Here is a 24,373-nt window from a genome sequence, read left to right as displayed (position 1 = left end):
GGAGCCCAGACCTCTCTCCTGGGCCCACCCATACATCCCACTACCTGACACCATCTCCCTAGGCACATACCACAAACCCAACACATCCAAAACCAAATCCAGCTTCTTCTTCCCATACTGCTTCTCATCCCCATTTCTCCCAAGGCCCCCTCCCTGCCCATATCCGGTCACGAACTGGCATCCTTCAATTCCATCAACAAGATAACCTCCTTGGTCCCACTTCCACATCCCTGCTGTCACCATTCTAGTCCTAACTGTACCACCTCCTAGACTTCTGGTCCCGTGTCCCCACACTAATATATCCATCACTCAGTGGCCAAAATGGTCTTTCTCAAACGCACGTCTGATGTCACTCCACTGTTGAAACCTCTCCAGTGGCTGCCCACTGCCTCTTAGGATCAAGTCCAATTCACCAGACAAGGGCCTTCAAGATTTGTCCCCGACTTTCATCCCCAGCCTTCTTTCTAACTCTTGGGGAACACCCTCACCCATGCCCTGTATGCTCAATGTCAGTGGTTCTCAAAATCTAGCGTGCATGATGATTACCCGGGAGACTTGCTGAAAACACAGATTCCTGATCTTCCTGGGGTGTGGATGTTGCTGGTTCCTGTGCCAGCTTCTGGGGAGACTGCTCTGTACTCTACACAGAAACTGAAGGCCTTTCAGTTTCTGCAATGCCAGGATTTTGTTGTCAACTCTTTGCTGACTCTTGCACATTCTGGGACGGGTCTCAGCTCACACATCACTGTTGCCAGGTTGGGTTCCATGCCCCTCTAAGGCAGTTCAATCAGTAGTCATCACAAGGCACTGCAATTGCAGAAACCTGCCCCCAACGCGCATATACCCCAGAAAGCTCCCTGGGGACAGGAATGGGGCCCATCCTGTTCATTTTCTGTATCCCCAGTATGTAGCTCAGTACCTGGCACAGGCTTGAAAACAGCTCTTAAAGGAATAAATGGAACCCCCGAGAATCTCTGTTAACATAGGAATTCCCGAGAACACTCCAACCCACCCCTGGGCTCTGATGCTCAGAGATAAAGCCCATTGGCTTGAATCCTTGTGCAACTTTCCACAAAGAGAAGGTCCCTTTCTCTGTTACCAGTTAGATCAAAGCTGCCAGGTACTGGGCCTTCCACCCCAGACAGGGGACTGAGGCTGGAAGAAGTGAAGCAGCCCAATAAAAACATCACAAATCAAAACACTGAATTTAGAAGGTTCCTGGGAAACATGGGGCTGGGCTGGGAAGGCTGGCCTCCAATTGTCTGGATAATCCATCTTCTGCTTTTGCCCCAGCCTGCCCCCACCCACCTAGTCCTGGCCTCAGGAACCTTCCTCTGCCCTGGGATGGCAGAGGTCGGCACCCCACAGAAGTTTCCAGACTGCTCAATCTGAAGACACATATGAGTCCCTCTCTCCAGTGATCTCCGGAAAGATCAGAGAGAGCAATTGGGAGATATTTACAGAGCCTGAAGGCGGGTCTTACAGCTTCAAAAGGGTCTGAGATAATGGAAAGCCAAAGGGAACTGGGGAGGTGGCATGAACAGCCTAGGGTACAGGGAGGTCCCTGGATCTCTGCCTCTCTGGGGACATTTCCTTTTTTAGGTAGCTAGCTAAAAATAGACATCAAACCCTTCACAATTCCCAAAATCAGCATTAACTTTCTGCCACAAGCTCCTGAAGGGGACTCGGGTTGGGTGACGTGTGGAGGGAGAGCACCCACCCTGCAGGGCTGTGTCCGAACAGGAGGGTGGAGGTGAGGGCCTGGGGATGGAAGGCTGAATCTCACTGTCCTGCACTGGGGGAGGCTCAGGGCTCCAGGGGACTTGAAAACCCCTCAACAATGTCTCTCTCCCTCCCCCCACATATTAGGCCCTTTCCAACCCCTCCTTACAAACCTGTGGAAAACTATTAGTCATTTTCCCAGAATGAACATCTCTGGGCAAATTTCCTATACACATCCCCTCATAGCAAACGTAAGAAGATTCCAGAGGAACACTGCTCCTCTTGTTACTGCAAACACCCAGCCCTGAGCCCCCAGGGCACAGAGCATCAGGGCAGTTGTGAAAGAGGCGCCCAGCATGGCCAGGACAGCAGTGTCAATGTTGCTTGATGGGCATCCTCCAGGCCCTCCCCTGGGAGGACCCACCTGCCATTGAACTGGCTTGTGGGAGACAAGGGAAGAGCTGGGAAGGATCTGGAGGTGGCAGCCCAGGAGTGGAAGCACAGGTCCACATGCATGGTGGGGTGGAGGGTGGCATGACCACCGTCACTCTCCAGAGACCAGTATTTTGGTTGGGAATAACCAGGAGTTGGTGCCAGCTTTCAAAGACATTCATGGAAATAGCCCCACTTCTCTCCCAGGGTCCCATATCTTTCCCTGTCAAGCAAGTCTTGATGCCAAGTCTTAACCTCTCCAGCATTTCCTTCCAGCCCTCTGAATCCTGGAGAGAGTTTGATCAAAAGGAAGATTTGATCCCGGAGAAAATCTTCTGGATAACTGGACACTGCTTTTGATATCCAAAGATGTTTTCAAGGTGACTGACTTTTGGGTTCAGAGAGAGACACATACAGGAGACCAAAGCAAAGATATCTAAGAGCATCGTAATCTGGGATAGTAGTCAGTGAGGTCAAAGTGACCGATATCAGAGGTGAAGCTCAAGGCCGAGGTCAGGCATGGAATATGAAGTGGTGTTCCACCTGCATCCTCCCCAGATCCCAGAAGCAGGGGAACTCATAAATACATTTGAAAAGTGAAATACCTATTATATCCCTACTTCACACCAGGCACTGAAATTTCAGAGATGGACAGGCACTGGTTCCTGTCCCCTAGTTGTAAAAGCACCTTGTGGATGTTCCTCTATCTCTTTTCTGAAAGACCGTCAGCTTTACGGACTGATAGGAGGAAGCCCTGAGCCTGTTATCGCACAGGCAGTGCCTCTCTGTATTTTCTCAAACCATCCTTCAGCCCCATCAATGCCTCTCTCCCACAAAATTCCACTCAGATCCCCTCCAGCTGGACACACTAAGCCTGGACTCTATGCATATGGCCTCCTCCCCATCAGGATTTCTCTGCTGCTGTGTGTTCATGCTTGCTGGAGCTTTCCACCCTTCATGTACCAGATGATACAAAGGGTGTTGGCCAACCCCACCTGTGCTGTATCACTCCAAAGAAAAGCATTCTATTGAATGTCTTGATGTCAGAGCTGGAAAAGGCCTGGGGGGTCAGTCGGAGAAAGTCCCCATTTGACAGTTGCAGAGCGAGGAAGGGCTCTGACTAAGGCCACATGTTCAATTAGAGGCAGAACCAAGACGTTCATTTCCTGCTCTCCAGCCCAGGGGCTTGTTTGGCTATGCCCTGTGCCTGAGCACTGCCCCACCGGCCACAGTAAATGGGCATCTGGAGGGCCAACAAGGAAGGGTATTGCCGTCTACCCACGCCCCCCATCCCCGTCAGAGGTGGGGATACTTCTCCCCCAGGCCCACGCACGTCTCTCTTGTTCTCTCTCCAAAGGTGGGAGATGACCCACTCTGGGCTGGAGGAGTGCATAAAGTTTTCCAGGAGTGCTGAGACGGAATTCCCATCAAGATGGGGGAAAGCAGCCATAAAGGATACTGGGACAATTGACAAAAATTGAATATGGGACCGTGGGTTAAACAGTATCGGTTCAATGTTAAATGTCCTGATTTTAATAATTGCATTGTGGTTATGTTCTTAGGAGATACACAGTAGATATTTAGAGGTCAAGGGCATGATGTCTCTATTTGTAAATGGTATATATATGTCTATATGATGAATGGTGAATATATATGAACAAATATAGTGTATATATAGTATATATACAGTGTATATACATACATAGATATGAATATTTGATGAATGGTGTATATATATATGAGTTTATACACAGAGAATGACAAGACAATGGAACAAAATGCAAATAATTGATGAATCTAAGTAAAGGGTGTACAAGAGTTTCTTGTGTTATTCTTGCACCTTTTCTGTAAATTTGAAATTATATCAAAATAAAGTTAGAAAAAAATTCCCATTGAGAGGCATGCAGCAAAGACCCTGACAGGTCTTAAGATCCAGGGAAGCATGCTGGCTGTCACACTCTTCTCCCCCCAGCTCTGATGGCAGTCAGACCTCTGTCCCCGCTGGTGGACAGTGTCCACTGTGTGGACAGCACAAGGGATGGCCCTGAGACTATGGAAGGCACAGGGTGGCGTGGGAGGAACGGAGATCAGGGTTGCCCTCACAGTGCCCACATGTAACTAGCTGTGAGCTGTGAGACTCTGGGCAAGACAGTTTAGTTCTCTAAGACTCCGATTTGCTCATCTGTAAAATGGGAACAACTATTTGTAGCTCAGTTGAATAAGACTAGCCTGAAGTGACATAGATTGAGTGGCTAAGATGATGCCTGTTGCATGGGTGTTCAAAAAACTCTTGTTTTGTGTGATGGGCAGGTGACTGAATCGGGGGCCCTCACGATAGTACCTGTGCATTCCTCCCTCCAGTCTCCCCTCACGAGAGGAGTGTTACAGTTCCTCCTCAACCAAACCACATTCCTCTCCTCTTTCATAACCTGGCCTAGCGTTTCCCTCATCCCAAAACCTTCCCAGATGACCCCCTCCTCACTTCTGTTCTTGTGAGTTGGTGTCTGTCAGGTTAACTTGTACTCTCGTCAGTTTTCTCTCATCTGGCCCCTTGGGTTTGGGCAAATCTGCTTGGCTTTTCCCTCATGCTCCCCAGAGCTAGGCAGCAACGGTGCCCCCAGGGGCTCTCAGGCCAGTGTGGACAAGCACCATCCACTTTCACGCCTGACAGCTCCCTCACAGGACCAAACATCTGAGCTGGGGAGGGGAGGGCATGCAGACAGGGATCTGGCCGCCATCTATTTGACAAGGAAACCACTCAGCCTTCCCTCGGTCACTGGAGGAAAGATGGATTTCCTGGTTAGATTAGGTACTTCCCAGCCCTTGATGAAAATGAACACACATACACAGCCAGACCACTCAGCAACATGAGAATCTGGGCTTTCTCATGGAATCAGAGATGTCTGGGACTGGGGACAGCAATGCTGAGAGAAAAAGGCAAGTTGCAGAGGTGTACAGACTGCATAATTCCATTTCTGTGAGAAAAAAGTCCAACTGAAATATTTGCATGTGTATATGTGAATATTCAGAAAAAAGTAATTGTGAATATATTTGAGGAGGTGAGTGAAATTAGGGCTAAGATGAAAGAGGGCTTTCACATTGTACTTGGTAAACTTCTGTACTAGTTAAAATGTTTCAACAAGAAGGCATGCATATTTAACTTATGTAATTGATAAATCATATAAATTATCCCCGGGCCTCCCTGGTGGCGCAAGTGGTTGAGAGTCCGCCTGCCGATGCAGGGGATACGGGTTCGTGCCCCGGTCTGGGAGGATCCCATATGCCGCGGAGCGGCTGGGCCCGTGAGCCATGGCCGCTGGGCCTGCGCGTCCGGAGCCTGCGCGTCCGGAGCCTGTGCTCCGCGACGGGGGAGGCCACAACAGTGAGAGGCCCGCATACCGCAAAAAAAAAAAAAAAAAAAAAATTATCCCCCAAAGTGAGAAAAGAACTGGGGGTGCAGACCTAAAAGAGACCCCCTTCATTCCCTGTCTCTGGGCAGCTGCCTTCTCAGGAGCCTCCTGGGAAGGAAGCCCCACAGTGGTACACAGGCACCCAGGAAACTGCAGGTTTCGAAGGAAAGATGCTGCTAATGTTCTCAGTGCCCCAGGGAGTGACAGGCTGGGATGATGGGGGCCAGGAGGCGTGGGCCGGCAGAGGGATTCAACATGGCCATTACTATACATAGAGACACACACTTCCATTCTTTTGGGAGTAAGACATCTGTCTGTAACTCCCACGTGAAGGCTTTCTACACAGAGTGAAATTCCCCTTCAGCAGACAAGCAGTGTCAGCTGGAGGTGATGCAGTCACGAGTGTGTTTGCCACGGAGATGAAGCACTTGCAGCTGCCCCCCCCCGAGCAGCACTGCCCACTGAGCCCCCTTCTCTGCACCCTTCGGAGGGGAAAGAACCATGGCGCCCAGACTCCACCAGAGCATCTTGCTCTCTCCCTAAAGGCAGGTGATGGAAATGCCCTGAGGACCTGGGCCGGGGGGCCCGCGGTGGTTCCACATTTAATGGAGTTGGTAGAGTTAGACCCGGTTCTGCTTCTCAAGACCAGTGGTGCTAGGGCACCTGGCTTCCCTCTGGACAGTTGGTTTCCAGCCTGGCTGACAGCACCTTGGAATGGCCCGGGAGCGTAAACATACACTGAAGCCGGGATCCCACTGCCAGAGATTCTAATCTAATTAGTCTGGGGTGCAGCAGGGAGCAGTGGTTTTAAATGCTCCCCAGGTGAATCTAACATGCAGCCAGGGTTGAGAGCCCCTGCCCTGGAACTTCATGATGACAACTTGGCTGGGGTTTTCCACAGCCTTCTCTTCTCCAGGGCAAAGAGCCCAGGTCCCGGGTCTGCTCACTGCCTCCAGTTTGTTTTTCTCTTTCACGGCTCTCCTCTGACCCCACACCTCACTTCCCTCGGGATCGCACTGGAATAGATGTGCCAGAGCTGAGGACAGGAGGCTGCTGACCTCCCAGCTCTAACTCCAGGCACTCCTGCTTCTGCCCCCAGGAGAGAAGAACAATCGCATCAGACCCAGTTCACCATCACTTGGCGCTCTTATGAGATCCCATGTCTCTCCCGAGGACTTTGTCCCATAACTAAATAGAACACAGGACCAAGAAATCCTTTCGGAAGATAAAATCATTAACCCGTTCTCGCTAGGTTTTTCTTAGAATTGTTTATGCATTGTCAACAACTTATTATTAAACGTCCACTTTTGATAATCGGAGGCTCCCAGTGGTTAAATATCCATGAGAGGGCTTCCCTGGTGGCACAGTGGTTGGGAATCTGCCTGCCAATGCAGGGGACACGGGTTCGAGTCCCGGTCTGGGAAGATCCCACATGCCGCGGAGCAACTAGGCCCGTGAGGCACAACTCCTGAGCCTGCGCGTCTGGAGCCTGTGCTCCACAAAAAGAGAGGCCGCGACAGTGAGAGGTCCGCGCACCGCGATGAAGAGTGGCCCCCGCTTGCCACAACTAGAGAAAGCCCTCACACAGAAACGAAGACCCAACACAGACCAAAATAAATAAATAAATAAATATCCATGAGAAATTATCATTCCAATTTGGCTGCCCTGGCATACTGAAGGCTGAGCGTGCTCCCCACCCCACAAGCTTGGCTGGTATGTGCATGAGGAACCCAAGCTCCTCATTGGGAAGGTAAATAGGTTGCTTTGAAGAGATGAGAACAAAACTAAGTTACAGAACACTGCCTTGTAACAGAAGAAGAGAGGCAGCCTTTGAATTAATCTAGCTCACTTCCCTTTATTAGTGTCAGTAATTAAGAGTTTGTCTTGTCTTTTGCTCTTTTAAAACACAGAGTGTGTTGGGGATGCCCAAGCAACCCCATATCTTTTGTTAAAATTGGAGGTTTTGAAGCGTACTTCTAACAAAATTAGACCAATAATTAATCAGTAGTGCAAGCCAGGGCTGCATTATGACCTTTGTGGAGTCTAAGCACTTTTGCCTTTGAAGGCTCCTTCCCTTCACTAAAGAAAAAAAAAAAAGTATATACTTACATACATACATACATAAATTATATTTTACAACTGCACTGGTATAAAGATGAATATATTAATGTTATGAATTAAAACATTTTCTTTGACCTAAAAGTTAAATTTTTCCCTAATTTTATAAGATATTGCAATATTTTTGTGGGCCTGTAAAAGCACCGTGGACCCTAGGCACAGTGCCTAAAAGCTTATAAGGGGTTCTGGGGAAAGCCAAGATCCAAAAAGAGGGAGAGAGTCAGGCAGAGTCATAGGAGAAGCCCCTTCCCTGCTTGGCTATTTAGACCACAGCTGCAAGTTTGTTCCAAGAGATGCTGGTAAGGCCTTTCTATGAGCAGGTCACGGCACTGGCATCCTGAAAGGTGCACCCCTAAGTTGGCCCAGCTGGAGGCCCACGGAACTTAAAAAGGAGGAAGGAGGATGAGACACAGACACGTCACCGTGAGCCTGGGAAGAGGACAGCCAATGGAAGAAGGGGGATGGATGCTGAGTGCTAGGGGGGCTCACGGGAGGGGAGAGTTCCTTTCAGCTGGAGCAAAGACGAGCTCAGGGATGAGATGACTTTTCAGTGGGAGCCTGTCCCACAAGAGAGGTGCCAGAGCAAAGGCACAAAGGGAGGAACACAGGGACATCCGGTGCGCACAGAGGAGCTCAGTTTGGCTTGAGGATGAAACAGGAGTAAGGAGCTAGGGGGCAGCGCTTGGAAACAAAGGCTGAGGCTGGATGTCAGAATGTGTGCTCACACGTGGCAGGTGTGCCAGGACGGCAACGTGTGAGAGGTTCACTTGCACGGGACTGGTGGGCCCTGAGGACCGCTGGGTACTCCAACCAGGAGTGATCTGATCAGAGCCACTGTGTAAGAAGGTCTATGTGGCAGGAAAGACTCAACTGGGAGAGATTAGGGGAAGATCTCCCAGGGTTCTTGGTGGGAAGCAGAAGGGGCCTGAGTGACGTTGCCACAGGATGTGGATGTGCAACACCACTCAGGCCTTGGGAGAGGTGGGAGGGGTGAGAAAAGGCCAGTGGCTCGGTCACCGGGGGCTCACAGGGCACCAGGGTGGTGGCAGGGTCCAGGCTCCGAGGAGCACAGGCAGGGAAGCGGCCGGCCCTCAGTCCCGGGTTTGCCTGGAAGAGCTGAACGAGTACTTACTCTCTGTTCCTAGCACGGAAGGAAGAGAGCTCTTGGGCCTCCGGGCTTTCATCTCCGGGGCCTTGGCGTTCTCACTGGTGGGGGCATCTGGAACAAAACAGGTTAACGACAAACATGAGTAGGCAGCTGCCCAGGGAAGGAAGCAGAAGAGGCATCGCAATAAACATCCCACCTCAACACCCACACGTCCTCCCCGTCCCGGCTCCACTCTGAGGGCCCTCAGTGCCTGCTGGGCAGGCCAGGCACCTTCCTCTCAAGAGCACCAAAGAAGGAGTGTCCTCGCCACCCTGCCTTATAAATCAGGTGCCGAGCACAGCTGCCCTGAAGATGGATGGACAGGCTATCCTGGGAGCTGGGTAGCGCTTTCGCCTCTGCTGCAGGCACGGGCTGCCAGGATCGCATCACTGGCAGGGCTGGGGGTAGTCAGAGCCCCTCTGCTCACCAGCGCCTATCTTTTCCCTTCACTGGGTCTTAACTCACTTGGGCTAAACATTCTGGATTTCCAAAAGCCTGCTCTGTGTAGAGAGGTCTCTTGAACAGGGGAAGCAGGGGATGGGTTGCTGCCCTGGGCTCATGGTCTGGAGGGGGCTTGCAGCCTGTTGTCTCTGACTCTTGTACCGAGGGATACTGACAGTCAGACCTCCAGACCAGATGAGGGCCTCTGAGCAGGCGGCCGGCATGCCTCACGGGGTCTGGACTGAGCCTTGGAGCCCTTGTGGGGGCTCCTGCACCCCCTCCAAAGCAGAGCCACTGGAACCCTGCAGCGGCAGCCTCTGGGCAGAGCTGAAATGCTGCCCGGGTGAGCGCACAACTCCGCGGGGCTGTCCTCCACTCCCCCTCTTCCCATTCATGCCCAGAGTGGAAGATGCCGGGGGAAACCCTCCCTTGTCAGGGCAGCAGGGTGACATAGCACTAGGCTGGGTGGAAAAGGCCCTCACTGGGCCGAGAAGAGACTGGACTCTAGCAAGCTGCTGGGACCGGGATAAGAAGGAGCTGGTTGTACCGCTATCACTGGGCTCCAGCATTTTCCACAAGGAACTCTCTTCAGGGACTAAGCTGGGAGGGAGCCTCCCCCTCCCAGCCCCTTCCTGTGCATCCTTTTCCTGCTCCTGAAGAGGAAGCGCAGAGGGAGAAAGGAGGGGGTGGGACTTTCCAGCTGACGCTTGGCCACATTCCTGTGGCCTGTCTGGGGAGGAAGGGCCATCTCCCTGTCCCCGCCTCCACGGTGGGGCAATCCCAGACTCTACCACGTGCTCTCGCCTAGACTGGGCTTCTGGGGCTTTGCGGGGTGGGCTCGGAAGCACAGAACTAGGGGCTGGGTGGGTACACTTCCCTTGACGTTTGCAGATCAGGCTGCCATAAACCAAGGTCATGGGGTGAGCCTATGGTTCCCTGTCTGGGGCCCTCCCTTCTTCCCTTCCTTCAAGACCAGCACTTCTGACAGCACCAATGACAACTTAAAGAAAGGCACACCCAGAAATGTCTTCGTTTTCCCCCTTTTTGAGGAAGAGGAGGCGGGGACAGAGAGTGCACAGACAGTCCTCTCTTCCTTGGCATAAGTACTCGCTTTGCCGTCTTTTTCCCAGTGAGCTCCGGGGCATCAGAGGAGGGAGATGAGGAAGGACCAAGATTTTTCTTTAATTGATGGGGAAACTGAGGCATAAGCAAGCAAAGGAGGAGAGGCCCAATTTTCCTGGGCTCCTGAAAGAAAGGAGACGGGGACTGAGATTCCTTCTCTCCTCGTGGGGTCATGATGGGCTTTGCTTCCAAGCACCATTAGAGTAGCGATGGAGAGAAGAGGGCTCTCGTTGCAGCTTTGTCATCCGCAATCCTGGGATCGGGGGCAAATAATTTCAGCTGCCCCGGGTCTCTGTTTCCACATTTGTACAAGGGAAACTACACTTATTTTCTCTGCCTCACAGCACTACGAGGCTCTAGGGAGAGACTGCGTGAGACGGTGATCATTTACCTGTTCATTCGTTTCTCCTGTTCGCCGCATTTCCTCGCCTCCTTCCCAAAGCCGCTTTAGAATCGTCCACCTTCACAAAGCCCTCCCGGATGGGCCCCTGCTGTATGTTTCCTGCCTCCTCATCCGTCCTCAGCTCTTGGGTGCCTGCTTTACACTGACTTGTGAGTACACCACCCCATCATGTGCTTTGAGCCTTGTTTGTAGATGTTCCTTATCTTTCCATCTGGCCGTGAGGAAAGGGGCTCAGGTTTCCCGGGCAGACCAGGCACACCCCCAGACTTGGAGCCCCACAGGGGTGGACCGAGCCCCCTCTTCCCTCTGCAGCACCCCCGCCCCCTGTGTGCTGTGCCTGCACCACGAGCCACTAGCCATCAGTCTGTCCGTGAGAATCGCAGCAAGGAGTGGGCTGAGAGGACCACGTGCTTAATCAGAACCAGCTTTGCGCTCACATGGCTGCCCAGGGGATAAAAATAATAGTAATAAAAGTTTAAGAGCAGCATGTATTTTCTGTCTATTTTAATCAGTTTGTGATGAAATTGAACTGCATTTCTAGATCTGGGCCCCAGGGCTGGAGTCCTTTGCTGGTCTGCTGGTGCCACCAAAGAAGCAGGGGGGGAGGAAGGTGGTTGTGTGAGGAGCGGCGGTGGGGGGGCCTCAACATAGAGAGGAAAACGTGTCCTTATATGGACAATGCCTCACCCCTTCCACTCCTGGGCTAGCTCTGAGCTCAGCCTTCCAACCCAGCATTTCTTCTTCTGTCTCCCCCGAGAGAGGTCATTCCCAGAGCTGCAACCCTAGGTAGGGGGAGGGAGGTCTTGGGAGGCTTCTGGGAGGGGGGTCTGAGCTTCCAGGAGCCCCAGGAGGGGGCAGGGCAGAGGGGCTGGCCTCTCTCTCTCTCTCTCTCTCTCTCTGCCCAGGAGCGAGCAGCATGCAGGCAAAATCAGGAGGGAGAGAGCTCTGGTCAGGATGAGTGCCTTCCTGGCTCTGCAGGCCGGTGACTGTGAGTCCTTGGGCAAGTTCCTGACCTTCTTCACCAGGAAAAAGGGAATAACAACACCCCAACAGAGGAGTGAATGAGATGAGGAGTAAGAGCTGGCATTTATTGGGTACTCAGGCCGTGCCTGGCACGATGCTAAGTGCTTTACACCCGTGTTTCAGGTTGAACCACACCATTGGCCAATATTCAAGTGTTTTTGACCTACTAAAACAGCAATTTTATTTAGTTCAACCTAATACATTTTAGCTGCCCGAGACAATATAAAGAACAAACGGGGGCTTCCCTGGTGGCGCAGTGGTTGAGAGTCCGCCTGCCGATGCAGGGGACACGGGTTCGTGCCCCGGTCCGGGAGGATCCCACATGCCACGGAGCGGCTGGGCCTGTGAGCCATGGCTGCTGAGCCTGTGCGTCCGGAGCCTGTGCTCCGCAATGGGAGAGGCCACAACAGTGAGAGGCGTGCGTACCGCAAAAAAAAAAAAAAAAAAGAACAAATGGGAGTGGGAGCAGACTGAGGCCAACAAAAGAAGTGGGGGTCAGCTCAGCCACAGTCACAAGGGCTCCCTGGCCGTGGAGGCAGTGGACCACAGTGGTTAGGAGCCAAGGTGTGGGTTTAAATCCCCACCCAGCTAGTTATTAGCTGCATACACCTCAAATTAGGCTTTAAACTCCCTTCTTACAGTTGCAAATTGCCCCAAGTTGCCAAATCCAATGGCTAATGCTCATGCTCATCTTATTCTACTCGGCAGAGCCTTTTGACACAATGATCTCCATCATTCCTTTCTTATTGAAATGATCACCCTTTGGCCTCTGGGACACCCCTCTCTGCTTGATTTCTTCCGGTCTCACCATGGCCAGTCCTTCTCCGTCTCCTTCGCAGACCTCTGTCCTGCCTTACTTGTCAGTGTTGGACTCTCTCCTTCCCTCCTGCCTCCACATCCACCCCTGGGGACCTCATCTACGCCCAGGGCACTCAGTGGCCTCATGAAGATGGCTCCTCATGTCCTGCCTCTAACCCCGACCTCCCTCCTCAACTCCAGATTCATCTAAAGGTCAACCTACACGACGGGCCCACTTGGACGTCTAATGGACACCTTAAACTTCACATACACGAAAGTCTTGACTGTCCCCCACCCCTACCCATTCTGATCTTAGTAGGTGGTACCACCATTGACCTGTGCTCCCTCATGAAAACTAAGGGTCACCTCTGACTTCCCTTTCTCTCTATTTCCAATTCATCAGCAAATCTTATCAGCTGTACTGTCAAAACATTATAAATCTGGTCATTTCCCACCTCTTCCATAGAGTCTAAGCTGCCATCATCTCATGCCTGGGCTATCGTGGCAACCTCGAATCTGCTCTCCCTCTTACCCCTCCTGGGTCTGGTCACCGCCTGAGTGATCCTTTACAACGGCCAGGGCTGGCCCACCGCACTTATAATAAAATCCAGCGTCCTGGTCACAGCCTACATGGCCTTGCAGATCTGGTCCTCCTCAGTCTCATTTCCTACCACTCTGCCCCTGGCCCGGGGCTCGGCCACCCTGGCCTCCTTACCTCTCCTTCTGGGAGTGTCTCCCATACAGTCTCAGCTCAGGCTTTTGCTCCTGTTTCTTACCTGTGCCGTGCTACTGCTGGGACGCCTTCCCAGATGCCTTCAGGCCTCTGTTCAAATGCCTCTTCCTCAGAGAGGCCTCACCCTCTCCAACAACAGCACGCTTCCCCATCACCCTGCTTTGCTTTCTTCACAGCATGTGTTGTTGCCTGAGATCGTATGACATATCTGTTCACCCGTATTTTTGTCTCTCCCTCACTCGACTGTAAAGGCTCTGAGAACAGGAATTTGTTTCGTTCACTGCTTTTAACCCCAGCCCCAGGAGCAGAGCGGGCACTGACATACGGGTTGAGAGAAGGCCCATGGGAACGCCACGCCTACCAAATGCACACACCAGCCTCCATGGTTACAAAGCCCCGGATCTCACTGGTAGCTGAGGCCCGTTGCCCTTGGCAAGGTGGCTGGGAAGGGCGGCCTGATCTGCCCGGTCTTGGGATTTGGGCCTACAAAGGGCTTTGCTTCCTCACCTCTCACCTGGGTCTGAATGAGAGGGAGTGGGTCACTCAGGCCAGAGGTGCAGAAGGACTTCCCAGCGAGAAGGGCTGTTAGTAAGGAAGACCTGGATCTCTCGGACAGTGGACACTGCCATGTTATTCACTAGATAGGGAGGCCATGCAGGTGGTGGAAAGGTGCAGACTTTGGAACCAGACACACCTGGGTTGGAGTCCTGCCAGGGTAACTCATGCCAGGGAGTCATATGACTCCCTGTGCAGGGTGGCTCGAGGGGCCTGGGCTTTGGGATCAGAGACACCCAGGGAAACGGCATCTCCTGCTTACTGTCTGAGTGACTGGGGAAGGCTGCTGATCCTCACTGAGCCTGGGTTTTCCCACTGAGAAAGATACCCTGCCCAACTGCTGCATAAACTAAAAATGCACAAGAGTTTCTGGCCACGGCAGGCCATGGAAGGTCTTGAAGGTCAGCTTTTTCTCCTCCTGGGTGAGTTTTCTGACAAGTCCTTACCCACCCCAGGCTTCAGCTGCCTTCTGTGGTACCGGTTGACATGTTTGCTGCTAACCTGGAAGGAATGGCGGTATAACTATAATCAAGAAAGTGCACAGAGCACCCATTTTCTTATGGAAACAACCCAAAGGGCAGGATTAAAAGAGCCAGATGTGCTGCATTATAAAGGCAACCTCCCTTTGTCTTTTCTATAAGAGGGAAGTAGTAGTGTGGCTAATACGGAACAGCCAATGAGCCAACGTCATTTTCATGAGGTCTTGAAATACATCATTCTATTAGCCACAGATATATAGTCTAAATGGTGTCCAGCACAGGCTACATGAGTGATAGTGAGTGACTGTCGGGGGCAGGGCCAGCCTGACATCAGCATTAGCTGTGGTCCCCACCTCGAGAGGAGAAGGACCTTGCACCCCCTTAGGAGGGAAGCAAGACTGGTCCAGAGGTTTAGCAGGGCAGCTGCAGATGGAGAGCAATGGAAGACCCTGCCCAACAGCTAGGCTTCAAAGTTCAGTCAAGGTTACTTCTTAGGGCAAGCGGTTCTTCACTGTCTTTTTTTTTTTTTTTTTTTTTTTGCGGTACGCAGGCCTCTCACTGTTGTGGCCTCTCCTGCTGCAGAGCACAGGCTCCGGATGTGCAGGCTCAGCAGCCATGGCTCACGGGCCCAGCCGCTCCGCGGCACGTGGGATCCTCCCGGACCGGGGCACGAACCCGTGTCCCCTGCATCGGCAGGCGGACTCTCAACCACTGCGCCACCAGGGAAGTCCCCTTCACTGTCTTTTAATTCATGACTTCTTTTAAGCATTTGTTTAAAAACTGTGGACCCTTTCTTCAGAAAAATGCTCTAATCCACAAACACATAAAAGTTTGCCTATAATATCAAAGGGTGCATGGGCCCATTGGGACCTCTAAGCCAGGTACTATTGCCTAAGGGTGCGGGGAGAGCTAAGAGGATCGGGGACAGAGCAGGACTTGAAGTCTATTTAGCTGAGAGGAGCACAGGGGGAAAGATGCTGAAAGGGGGCGGGGGAGCAGCTCAGGAGCCTGTAGTCCTTTCCTATTAGCCCAGAGGTGGCTCTTGACGGAAAGATAAAGTTAAACGTGGCAGGAAGGACAGGAACATAGTCCAGGTGTAGCAACAGGGAGGAGAGTGGGTGTGGAGGGGGGCTGACCTTCCCTTTTTCTCTTTGAAAAAATACAAAACAAAACCCAATTAACCCGGAGTCCGCCCTGCTATCTCAGCTGGTCTCCCTCTCATCCCCTTCCTAGCACTTCTCCTAAGACCCACATCCCAGTCTGTAGTCTGAGGCCAAACCCTGCAGAGGCCCCTCTGAAGGAACTATAGATACATTATGATGGCCAAGATTAGAAGGAGACCAACTTAGGGGCAAAGAAAGCCCTTTAAGTTGCAGAATGAATTCCCAAACCTTAAAAAAAAAAAAAAAAAAAAAAGAATCCCCAAATGTATTCTCTAGGGAAAAAGGAAATTTTTAAAAATGAGCCATTTGCTCTTTCTGGAAAAGGTGCTGACACTTTGCAGATAAGGAGGATGAATTGCCATCCTGCCTTCAGCTAGCCATGTAAATAGGACCCAAAGAGGCTAGGGATTCCAAAAGCAGATAACCTCATTAACAGGCAGGGCTTCCTTCTGGAACCAGCATGGGTCCCAAGTGTGGCGCTGTTAGAAATAGGTCTCTGGGGTCAAGTTCCCAGAAACACTGTTTTTTAAATTGTAGTACCTGTCTAGAAAGAAGCAGAACTCTGACCTGGGTGGGTAACAGGAGTAATCAGAAGCAGCAGCCCTGGCCTCAAAACATGTGTTTCAAGCCCCCTTCTGAACTGACCATACACTTTGACCCATGGAATCTGCTCCCTTAGACTCAAGAGCCCCTGTGACAAACACATTCATAGAACTCCAGGGAGACACCCACAATATTCTAGTTTCAGGCTTACTGTTGGCTACTGACAATTTGTGTTGCCATTATATGTTTTATTAAAAAAGACTTTGGTTTTTAAGACTCTCTTTTCTTTTCTCCCACTCATTATGTATCACAGATCTCGGCTTTTATGATCAGGAAATCATATACAAAATCCAGAATGGAGACAATGATTCCACGTCTTGTGGAATGGGGGTGAAACAGGTTAGGGGTTTAGAAGTCAAGTGATTATATTCAAAGTCAGAGGAACAACAAAACTGGTCTTCAAGATGCCTTATTTGGACACTAGCTTTTAACGTGTCACTGATAGTTACTGATAGTTAACCAGGCATTTCAAGGGCAAGAAATTGTTTTCCTCAAACTACCTTTTTAGACAGTTCCAGGCAAGTAACGAAATACCAAGAAAGGGCACTGGATTGCAAGTCCCAAGATGGGACTCTGGCCCTGGCTTGGACCTCAATAGAGCAGGGAACCTCATGCGGGAAGCTTTCCCTCTCTGAACAGCCTGGGTGTCCCGCCCCGTCAAGTGAGGGTGGTGGCCTAAACCATCTACTTCCAAGCCTCTAATTCTAACCCTACACAGAGGAGAAAAGGAAAGTCACACACTACTTGCATTTCTTTTTTTTTTTTTTTTTTTGCGGTACGCAGGCCTCTCACTGTTGTGGCCTCTCCCGTTGCGGAGCACAGGCTCCGGACGCGCAGGCTCAGCGGCCATGGCTCACGGGCCCAGCCGCTCCGCGGCATGTGGGATCTTCCCGGACCGGGGCACGAACCCGTGTCCCCTGCATCGGCAGGCGGACTCTCAACCACTGCGCCACCAGGGAAGCCCTACCTGCATTTCTTTAGGACAAATCCCCATTCCTTACAGCTTGGACTCGCCCCTTCCTCACAAGAAACTCCACTCAGACCTGGTAAGTCTCTCCGTCCCCACGCGTCTCTTCCTCTCCCTCTGCTGTATTATGATTACTTTTCTCTAACTGCAGAGGCAGGCCTGTCCCCATTACCCGAAGCCTCAGCCCCTACTCACCTCCTGGAGGAAGTGTCCCCACTTGGACCTCACTCTGCTCCCTCTTCCTCACGGGTCTGTCCTGCTGGCACTGACACTTGTTCGCTGCGGCTTGTAAAATACTATGTAGTCATTTTCCTGTGGGTGTGTCTTTTCTCCTACTGCCCTGTCTCACCCTTCCCTTCCTGGCATGTAGGGGTCAGGACTGGGGAGGAGGGACCAGCAAGGGGAGCAGCCCTCTTCCCAGCCGGGGGCAGGGCTGTGAGGCCACAGGGGACCACCAAGTAGCGCTCCCACTTTCCTTCCTGTCTCATTGTTTTGCAAAACATGGTTTGTCACCCACAAAGTGAATGCCTCACGTTGGGATGGCAGCCTTGGGCTGCAGCCCTGTTCAGGTACGGTGGGAAGGGGGCGCTGAGAAACGGGATTCTACGTGTGGCAGGGGTGGGTGAGCACAACCTACCGTCCACGGTGACTTGGCAGGAACACTCAGCCTGGCCGGCGCTGTTCTTGGCTACGCACTTGTATAAGCCTCTGTCCTCGGGCAGTGCCTTCTCAATGGAGACGGAGCACAGTGAGCCTGGGCGGGAAGAGGAACATTTGTTGAGTGGACCAGGTCTGAGCCCAACACCTGCCGGGCACTTGGAGCATCAGAGCAAGTGTTATTCACAGGCTCAGAAATCAGAGGCCCTGTGGGAACCAACCTGCTCGCCCCACCAAAGCCAAGGCACTTTTTGCCGATAACCCAGACCCAAAATAACTGATCCCTAAATATACTCAACCGCCCCCCACCCCAGCAAGTTCTCTCATGGGGATATGATAGAAAGGTAAGAAGAGAGAGTAACAGCCTCTGCCTTTGGAGAGCATCAGCACAACAGAAGGCACAGACGGACCCAGGCCCTCACACTGGATGTCACCAAGAGAGACAAGCAGTAGTCAGGCTCCGGTCCACAGACTGTGGTAGGGACAGTGGCAGGTGAGGACACTCTGCCCTGCTTACAGCAATGCTTCTGGGAATGCATCCTAGAAAAGGGCATTTTGAACAAAGAGGTGAGGCGGGGAGGGCAGGAGCCCCTGTCCAGCGGGGACACTGGCCTGTGGGCAGATCTGTTGGGAGGAGACAGTGACTAGCCTGGGACCCTGGAGCTGGCTTTTCAGGAATGGTATCTGAGCTGAGAATCATGGCCGATGAGGGACCCTGGGCTGGGAGAGGGGCTCTGTGGGGCTGCCCCTCTCAGTGCAGGGTCCCTTGGTCCCCTGAGAGAGGGATGGCCTTCTTTTCCACGGGGCTACCCTTGCCCCAGCACACCTCTTCTGGCCTGGTTGGGGGAAGGAGGGGTCAGGCTGGGCATGAACAGAAGTCTGGTCCTCACCCATCCTAGCTCTCTCATCCCAGGGCTGGCTACTTCCCTGGGGGACACGTTTGGGGAGTTTCCCTTAGGGTGTGGGGAGACACCAGCTGAGGACTGGGCTTGCTGGGCCAAGCAGGAGGGCAGCAGTACCCTCGTTCCTGCCATCAGACACACACACAAGCCAGCAGCACGGCGTCCTGCCCAAAGCTGCCCTGTCGTCAGGGCAGCCGTCATCGTACGAGGAGGAGGATACAGCCAGAGCCACGTGCATCCTGCCGCCTGGAGCCACTGGCTCCGGCCACCTCCCTTTCTGCCACACTGCCCGGCACAAGTCACTGGCTCTGAGCGGGCAGAGCTGTGTGCATCCCAGGTGTGTATGCGAAGCAGCATGGCCTTTGATCTCAAAAGTCCCCGCACCCCCATGAGACAGATGCACAGACTTGACCAACAAATACCAGGATATTCAGAGAGAGGAAGGGTGACGTCAGTTCTGCCCAGAGAACCTCACTAAGGCTGGAGGAGAAAGCAGAGACAGAATGGTTCTCTTTACTTCCTGGCACCTGGGTAAGGTCTTCAACAGGGCAACCTCAGTCTTGCCGACCCCTTGGGGCAGGATGGCTGATCTGCACCCCTCCCTCCTACACTCTCACTGAGACCCCACCTCTCAGAAGGACCTCACTATGCTCTCCCACCGGGGTCGGCAATGCCTCAGGATCTCTTCCCATTGTGGCTAGGAGACAGAATTTGCAGACACTGCAGCAGAAAGGATTTAGTTTGGAGTTTTAGGAACTCTGTCGTGAGAGCAAGAACTATAAGGCACAGGAATCAGGGAATGAGGGTTCCTATCTTCTAGAGAGAGAAATTTCCATTCATCTGGGAGGGCAGGGGCATGCGCAGATGACCTCTGGCCCCCAAACTTGAGGCTTAGAAGAAACGGACCCCATCTTGCCATGTTCCCTCAGTCTGAGCCTAAGGCTCGGGGAGCAGATATCCCACTGCCAACAGACATCCTGGTCGAATCCTTGATTGCCTCTCAGCTTCAGTCCCCCAGCTGCCTTCAGCCTTAAACCCAAATGGGACAAAACAGTAGTGAGACCCCCAGGAGAGGTGGAGCATGTAGACCACAGCCCTTGCCCTTCACGGGGGTAAAGCATCAGAAAGGCAGTTTTTCCAGGCCACTCAGAGCCTGGACCCCTGGCCATGTGCGTGCGCTGGGGGAGGGCCCCCGGCAGGCTTGGAGGCTGGGCTGGCCCAGATTGAAGCATCTGGTATTTCCTGTGGGACAGCTTATTCCTGACCTCCAGAAGAAAAACTGTTTCCCAGAGTTTTTTTTTGAGAAGCCTCAGCCTGGTGGGGAATTTTGAGAGGAAGGTGAGGGGGATGGGAACCAGGGATCCAATGAATGGCTCAGCTAGACGGGTCCCTGGGAGAGCCCCTCAAAGCCACAGAGTCTGAAGACCACCCCACCGTCTTGTGCTTTCTCTGAGTGTGTGGGGAGAGGAGGCGTGGGGTGTACGAGGTAGGGGGAGTGGTCCCAAGCCCTAGAGGCTCTGCTCCGAGGCTGCCCTCAGTCAGCAGTATCTCCTGAGCTGGTCCCCCGGCATGCCGGGACAGTACAACTCAGCTGCAGGTCACCTCCTCAGGGACGGTGCCTTCCTTGCCACCTCTAAGCACCCCTGGCCATAGGTGGACCTCTTCCGTGCCCTGAGTTCACCTTTATCAGAGCTGGTCTCCCAAGGCCATTACTGAAACACACGCCTCTCTCCCACGCTAGATCGTGGAGGGCAGTGACTGTGACTATTATGAATGTTTTTCCTGAGCCTGGAATGCAGTCAGTTTAAAAACAAAAATTTGCCGTTCTGAGAATGTCCAAGGCGTATTTCTGGAGCAGGTGATCTGGTAGGATCTATGCAACAGAAAGTCATGAACACTTAATCAAACATAACCTACCATTGAAAAAGACAGTATAGTTTCTAAAAGGAAAAAAAAAAAAGCCGAACTCAGAATTCTTCAAGTGGATTATGCATACAATGAAAAGGGCTAGAATACTGCCTCACACATAGGAGGTGCTGTATAAACCCTTGTGTTTTGTAGGATGGACTTACACGGGTTTTGAAAAAGCCTTTGCGAGATCCCACATTGAAGGCAATTAAAAATGAATCATTGGTTGACAGCAGCAACAAAAATGAACCCTCATTCATAGACGGGGAGAGATGTTTGCCAGGGACAGAAGCCTGGCCCCGGGGGCAGGAAACAAGGCATAAAGAGAAAAGCACTTCTCAGGAGCAGCGCAGAGCCCACTGGCCAGCCATGGGCCTCTCAGTCCTGGGCCAAGGCCTGAGCAGCGCTGCTGCAGGTCCAGAAAGGGCCTGGTGAGGCCACTCTGCAGGCCTGGAGGGCAGGCCCAGCTGCTGTACATGAGCACCATCCGCCCTGCCGTTCTGGGGGATGCAGGAAGAGCAAGGACACCTCCACAGGTCCCTCCAAGAATGAACAGTCAACTCGACTGACTGCCCTCGCACCTCTCCTGCTCTCCTTGGTGCTAGACAGAGCGGACATAATCATGTTTTGGGGGGCCTGTGGGCTATGAGCCCTATCCAAGTACAGGGTTCAGAGAAGCACCCCTGAAACCTATCAACAGTGCCCACCAGCAGTAGGTCGCAGACACACACAATGATGGGGGAAGAGCACAAGAGTCTGTCATGGCCAAAGGCCCCAGGGACAACAGTCTGGGAAGGAGTCCTGGGGGAAGTGAATCTTGATCTTAGATGAGGTAACAGAAGGGGGTTCAGTGCAGTGGAGCGAGAACGGTTCTGAGCCAGGGAGGTGGGGGTGGAGGGGATGCCCAGTAGGGTGTGAAGGATGGGGAAACCCACTTAGCAACCCCCCTTCTCCCTACAAACCCCTCAAAACACCAGCTTCCTTCCTTATTTCCACTGGTGCCATCACTGTGACCCAGTCACCCACACACGGCCACTCAGCGCTCCTCCACCCTTTCCTCTCCTTTACCCCAGCCGCCCACCCTTCCAAGCCAGGCAACAGGTTCTGTTCATTCTGCCTTTGCTTCTTGCACTGGTTATCTCCTGTCTGTGCCCATGGCTACCTTGTTCGCCCAGGCCTCACCACCTTTCTCCCCACCCTCTTCGGTAAGCTCCTTCCTTGTCTTTGGGCACAGAATCAATTAAAACCCGTAAACCTCAGCTTTGTGTCTATTGCTTTCCATTCCCAACTCTTACATGGCTCCCTACTGCCTTTAGAACTGAGTTCCTTAGCATGATAGAGGATGCAATGGGGCCGCGCCTCCCTCTCAACCCAGATGATGCTGGGAGCGGGCCTGCCTTGGCTGCTGCCTGTGCTCCTGCTTGGGAAGCCCACACCCTCCCTCCTGCTGCGGGCCCTGCCTGCCTTCACACTTCAGATCAAGGCCTTGCTCTTTCACCACCAGCCTCTCCCTGCGGCCCAGCACTCAGCTCCCTCTCCTCTCACTCCCAGCAGCTCATCATCGGCACTTGGCTGGAAGAGGTTTATCACTGTGTGTGTGTGTGTCCTCTCTTTCCAGATCTATCAAGAGCAGATTTACTCATACCTCTCAGAGGTCCCACTCCCTGCAGCGGAGCCTCCTGAAGTGGTCACTCATGAGGCTTTACCGCAGGTTTTCTCCTGGGTCTGTGTTTGACCCAGGCTCTTGTAGATTTGGGCAGGGAAGCACTAGAGAAGGGACAGTGGACTGAGTGTGGCTGCTGCTTTGAGACCAGGCCTTCTCCCTACCAGTCCTGTTTCAAGGTCAGCTTCCTCTACTGCAGTGAAAATACCAGAAGCTCACAAGCCCAGAGGGCACCGCCAGTCTTCCAGCCTCCTGACAACTGTTGACAGTGTTGTGGAATAAACAGCCATTAGCCTTTTCCCTTGATAGACAACGCTCTCCGGGAGCTGATCAGGGAAGGACCAGGATGCTGACACGCTAACAAGAATTAACTAAGAGGTGATAGAGCACAGCGGTCTAGGCATTGGAACTCAACTGCCTGCCTTCCAATCCCAGCTCTGTTACTAACTAGCCGTGCAGCCTTGGGCAAAGTGCTTAACTTCTCTGTTAGATAGGCAGTATAGTGGTTGCGAGGATTAAATGAGTGAAAAGCATAGTAAGATGCCTAGGTCAGTGTCTGGCACGTGGTGTTCCATTAGTGCAGGCTATTCTTATTTTTCAAAGGAGAATTACAAATATTTAGAACCTTTTTAAAAGTTGGTTTGGGGGCTATCTCCATAATTCCGCCCCCCCCCCACACCCCAGTCTCTCTCTATCCTCTCATTGTGCTGGCCTTCATTTAATCATGTCTTCTTCCCCAGCTTTAGACCTAAAGGGTCCGTCTGAGGTGCTTTCTGTGGGAGATGACACTAGAGTAGCCAGTGTAAAAGGGTCTGGCGCCCAGCAGCTATGCTACATCAAGGCACCCTGGGTATGAAGAGCCCATTCTAAGGGCTCAGGTGCATTTCTGAGACCAGAGCTGAGGTGTGCTTACACTGCTTTGTCCAGTTCATTGTTTATAAGCAGCTCTTGGTGGCTCTGCAGGTTCCACGCAGGTCCCACAACAGCTGCACAGCCATGGGCATTGCCCTCAGCTGTCCCAACATCAGCTTCCCCGAGGGTGGTACAGCCACGGACCTCACAGCGTGTAGGACTATGGGACCACACATGTCCCCACGATGGCAGCTGCCCACCTTCCATCCCACCCCGAGAGGTCACCACAGGGTAACCTGGGAAATTCTCCTGGTCGAGGTTTCGGGTCAGTTTTACCCGAAACTTTCCAACAGGGAGGGGCCCACAGAGGTGGCAGGGAAGGCTTGGCATCCACTCCCCTGGACATCTCATCCCACCATGGCGATCCCCCATACCTTCCTGTGTGTGGAAGGGCCGAACTAGCAGAGGCAGGGGGATGGATGAGATGACTTCTGGAGGCCCCTACCAAGCTGAGGATTTTCATGTGGAAAAGCTATCGTGTCAACACGTTAGCAGAAAAGACACCCTTTTTTTCTCTCCTGGCCAATTTCCCCTTTACTCCTTCAGCAGTTAGATTCAAAACGCTCAGGTGTTCCAGATTTGCTGTCTGAGCTGCAGAGTGAAGACAAACTCCATCATGAGCTGAGAGGGATAATGCTATTTTCAAATGCTTCATTAGGGTTTTTAAGAGGAAGGAAGAAAGCCAGGTGAGGGGTGAGGGAGGGGTGAAGAGGGGTGCCGTCAGAGGACGGGAAGGAAGGCCGCGCAGCGGGGGCAGTGCTTCTGTCTCAGCTGATCTGGAGTTGACAGGACCTGTCTGCTAGGGCCTCTGCCCTGACTGCCCTCTCCCCGTCAAGGTGAAAATGCCACGTCCCCGGGAGCTTGTGCCCTGCCCTGTCCAGAGCTGCCAGCAGCAGCCTCGAGTCAGGCCAGACTCTATCCTGGGGCCGGCCACCAGAGTGGGGCGTGGGAAGCCTGCTGGCCTTGGAGCTCCCAGCCAGGACTGGGATTTACAGAAACGTTTCAAACCAAATGAGGGGTCAGAGAAAATACCCCTCTCGTCCCCATCTGTTCTCTAGGTTAAACTGGCCCATCTGAGAACTCCAAACCCTGAGAGGCCCCAGATGGCAGGATTTAGGGCCCCCCCTCTTCTCTCCACAACCCAAGAATGTGAAATACCAGCAAACAAAAGTCTCATCCAAATTAGGAAGCGAGTGGCTCTGTCTGCCTGTGAGT

The 24,373-nt window shown here is 52.6% G+C and overlaps 1 protein-coding gene across 12 annotated transcripts in view; it reads right to left on the bottom strand.

The window, feature by feature from the left end:
- MYLK (myosin light chain kinase) overlaps positions 1 to 24,373 on the bottom strand; it is a 191,240-nt gene that overhangs the window by 56,935 nt on the left and 109,932 nt on the right. For 8 of the 12 annotated variants that reach the window (XM_060099431.1, XM_060099437.1, XM_060099433.1 and 5 more), the window contains 2 exons: positions 17,754 to 17,870; positions 8,815 to 8,901 (listed from right to left, as the gene is read on the bottom strand). In XM_060099431.1, the coding sequence (XP_059955414.1) occupies positions 8,815 to 8,901; positions 17,754 to 17,870 (204 nt within the window). Of the gene's footprint in view, positions 1 to 8,814; positions 8,910 to 9,817; positions 9,908 to 10,783; positions 10,869 to 17,311; positions 17,368 to 17,753; positions 17,871 to 24,373 lie in introns of those variants that run through there. The other 4 variants (XM_060099438.1, XM_060099442.1, XM_060099443.1 and 1 more) reach the window with 4 other exon arrangements.

This window comes from Mesoplodon densirostris, chromosome 5 (assembly GCF_025265405.1).
Source record: "Mesoplodon densirostris isolate mMesDen1 chromosome 5, mMesDen1 primary haplotype, whole genome shotgun sequence".
Lineage (NCBI taxonomy): Eukaryota > Metazoa > Chordata > Mammalia > Artiodactyla > Ziphiidae > Mesoplodon > Mesoplodon densirostris.
This window is presented reverse-complemented; position numbering and strand designations above follow the sequence as displayed.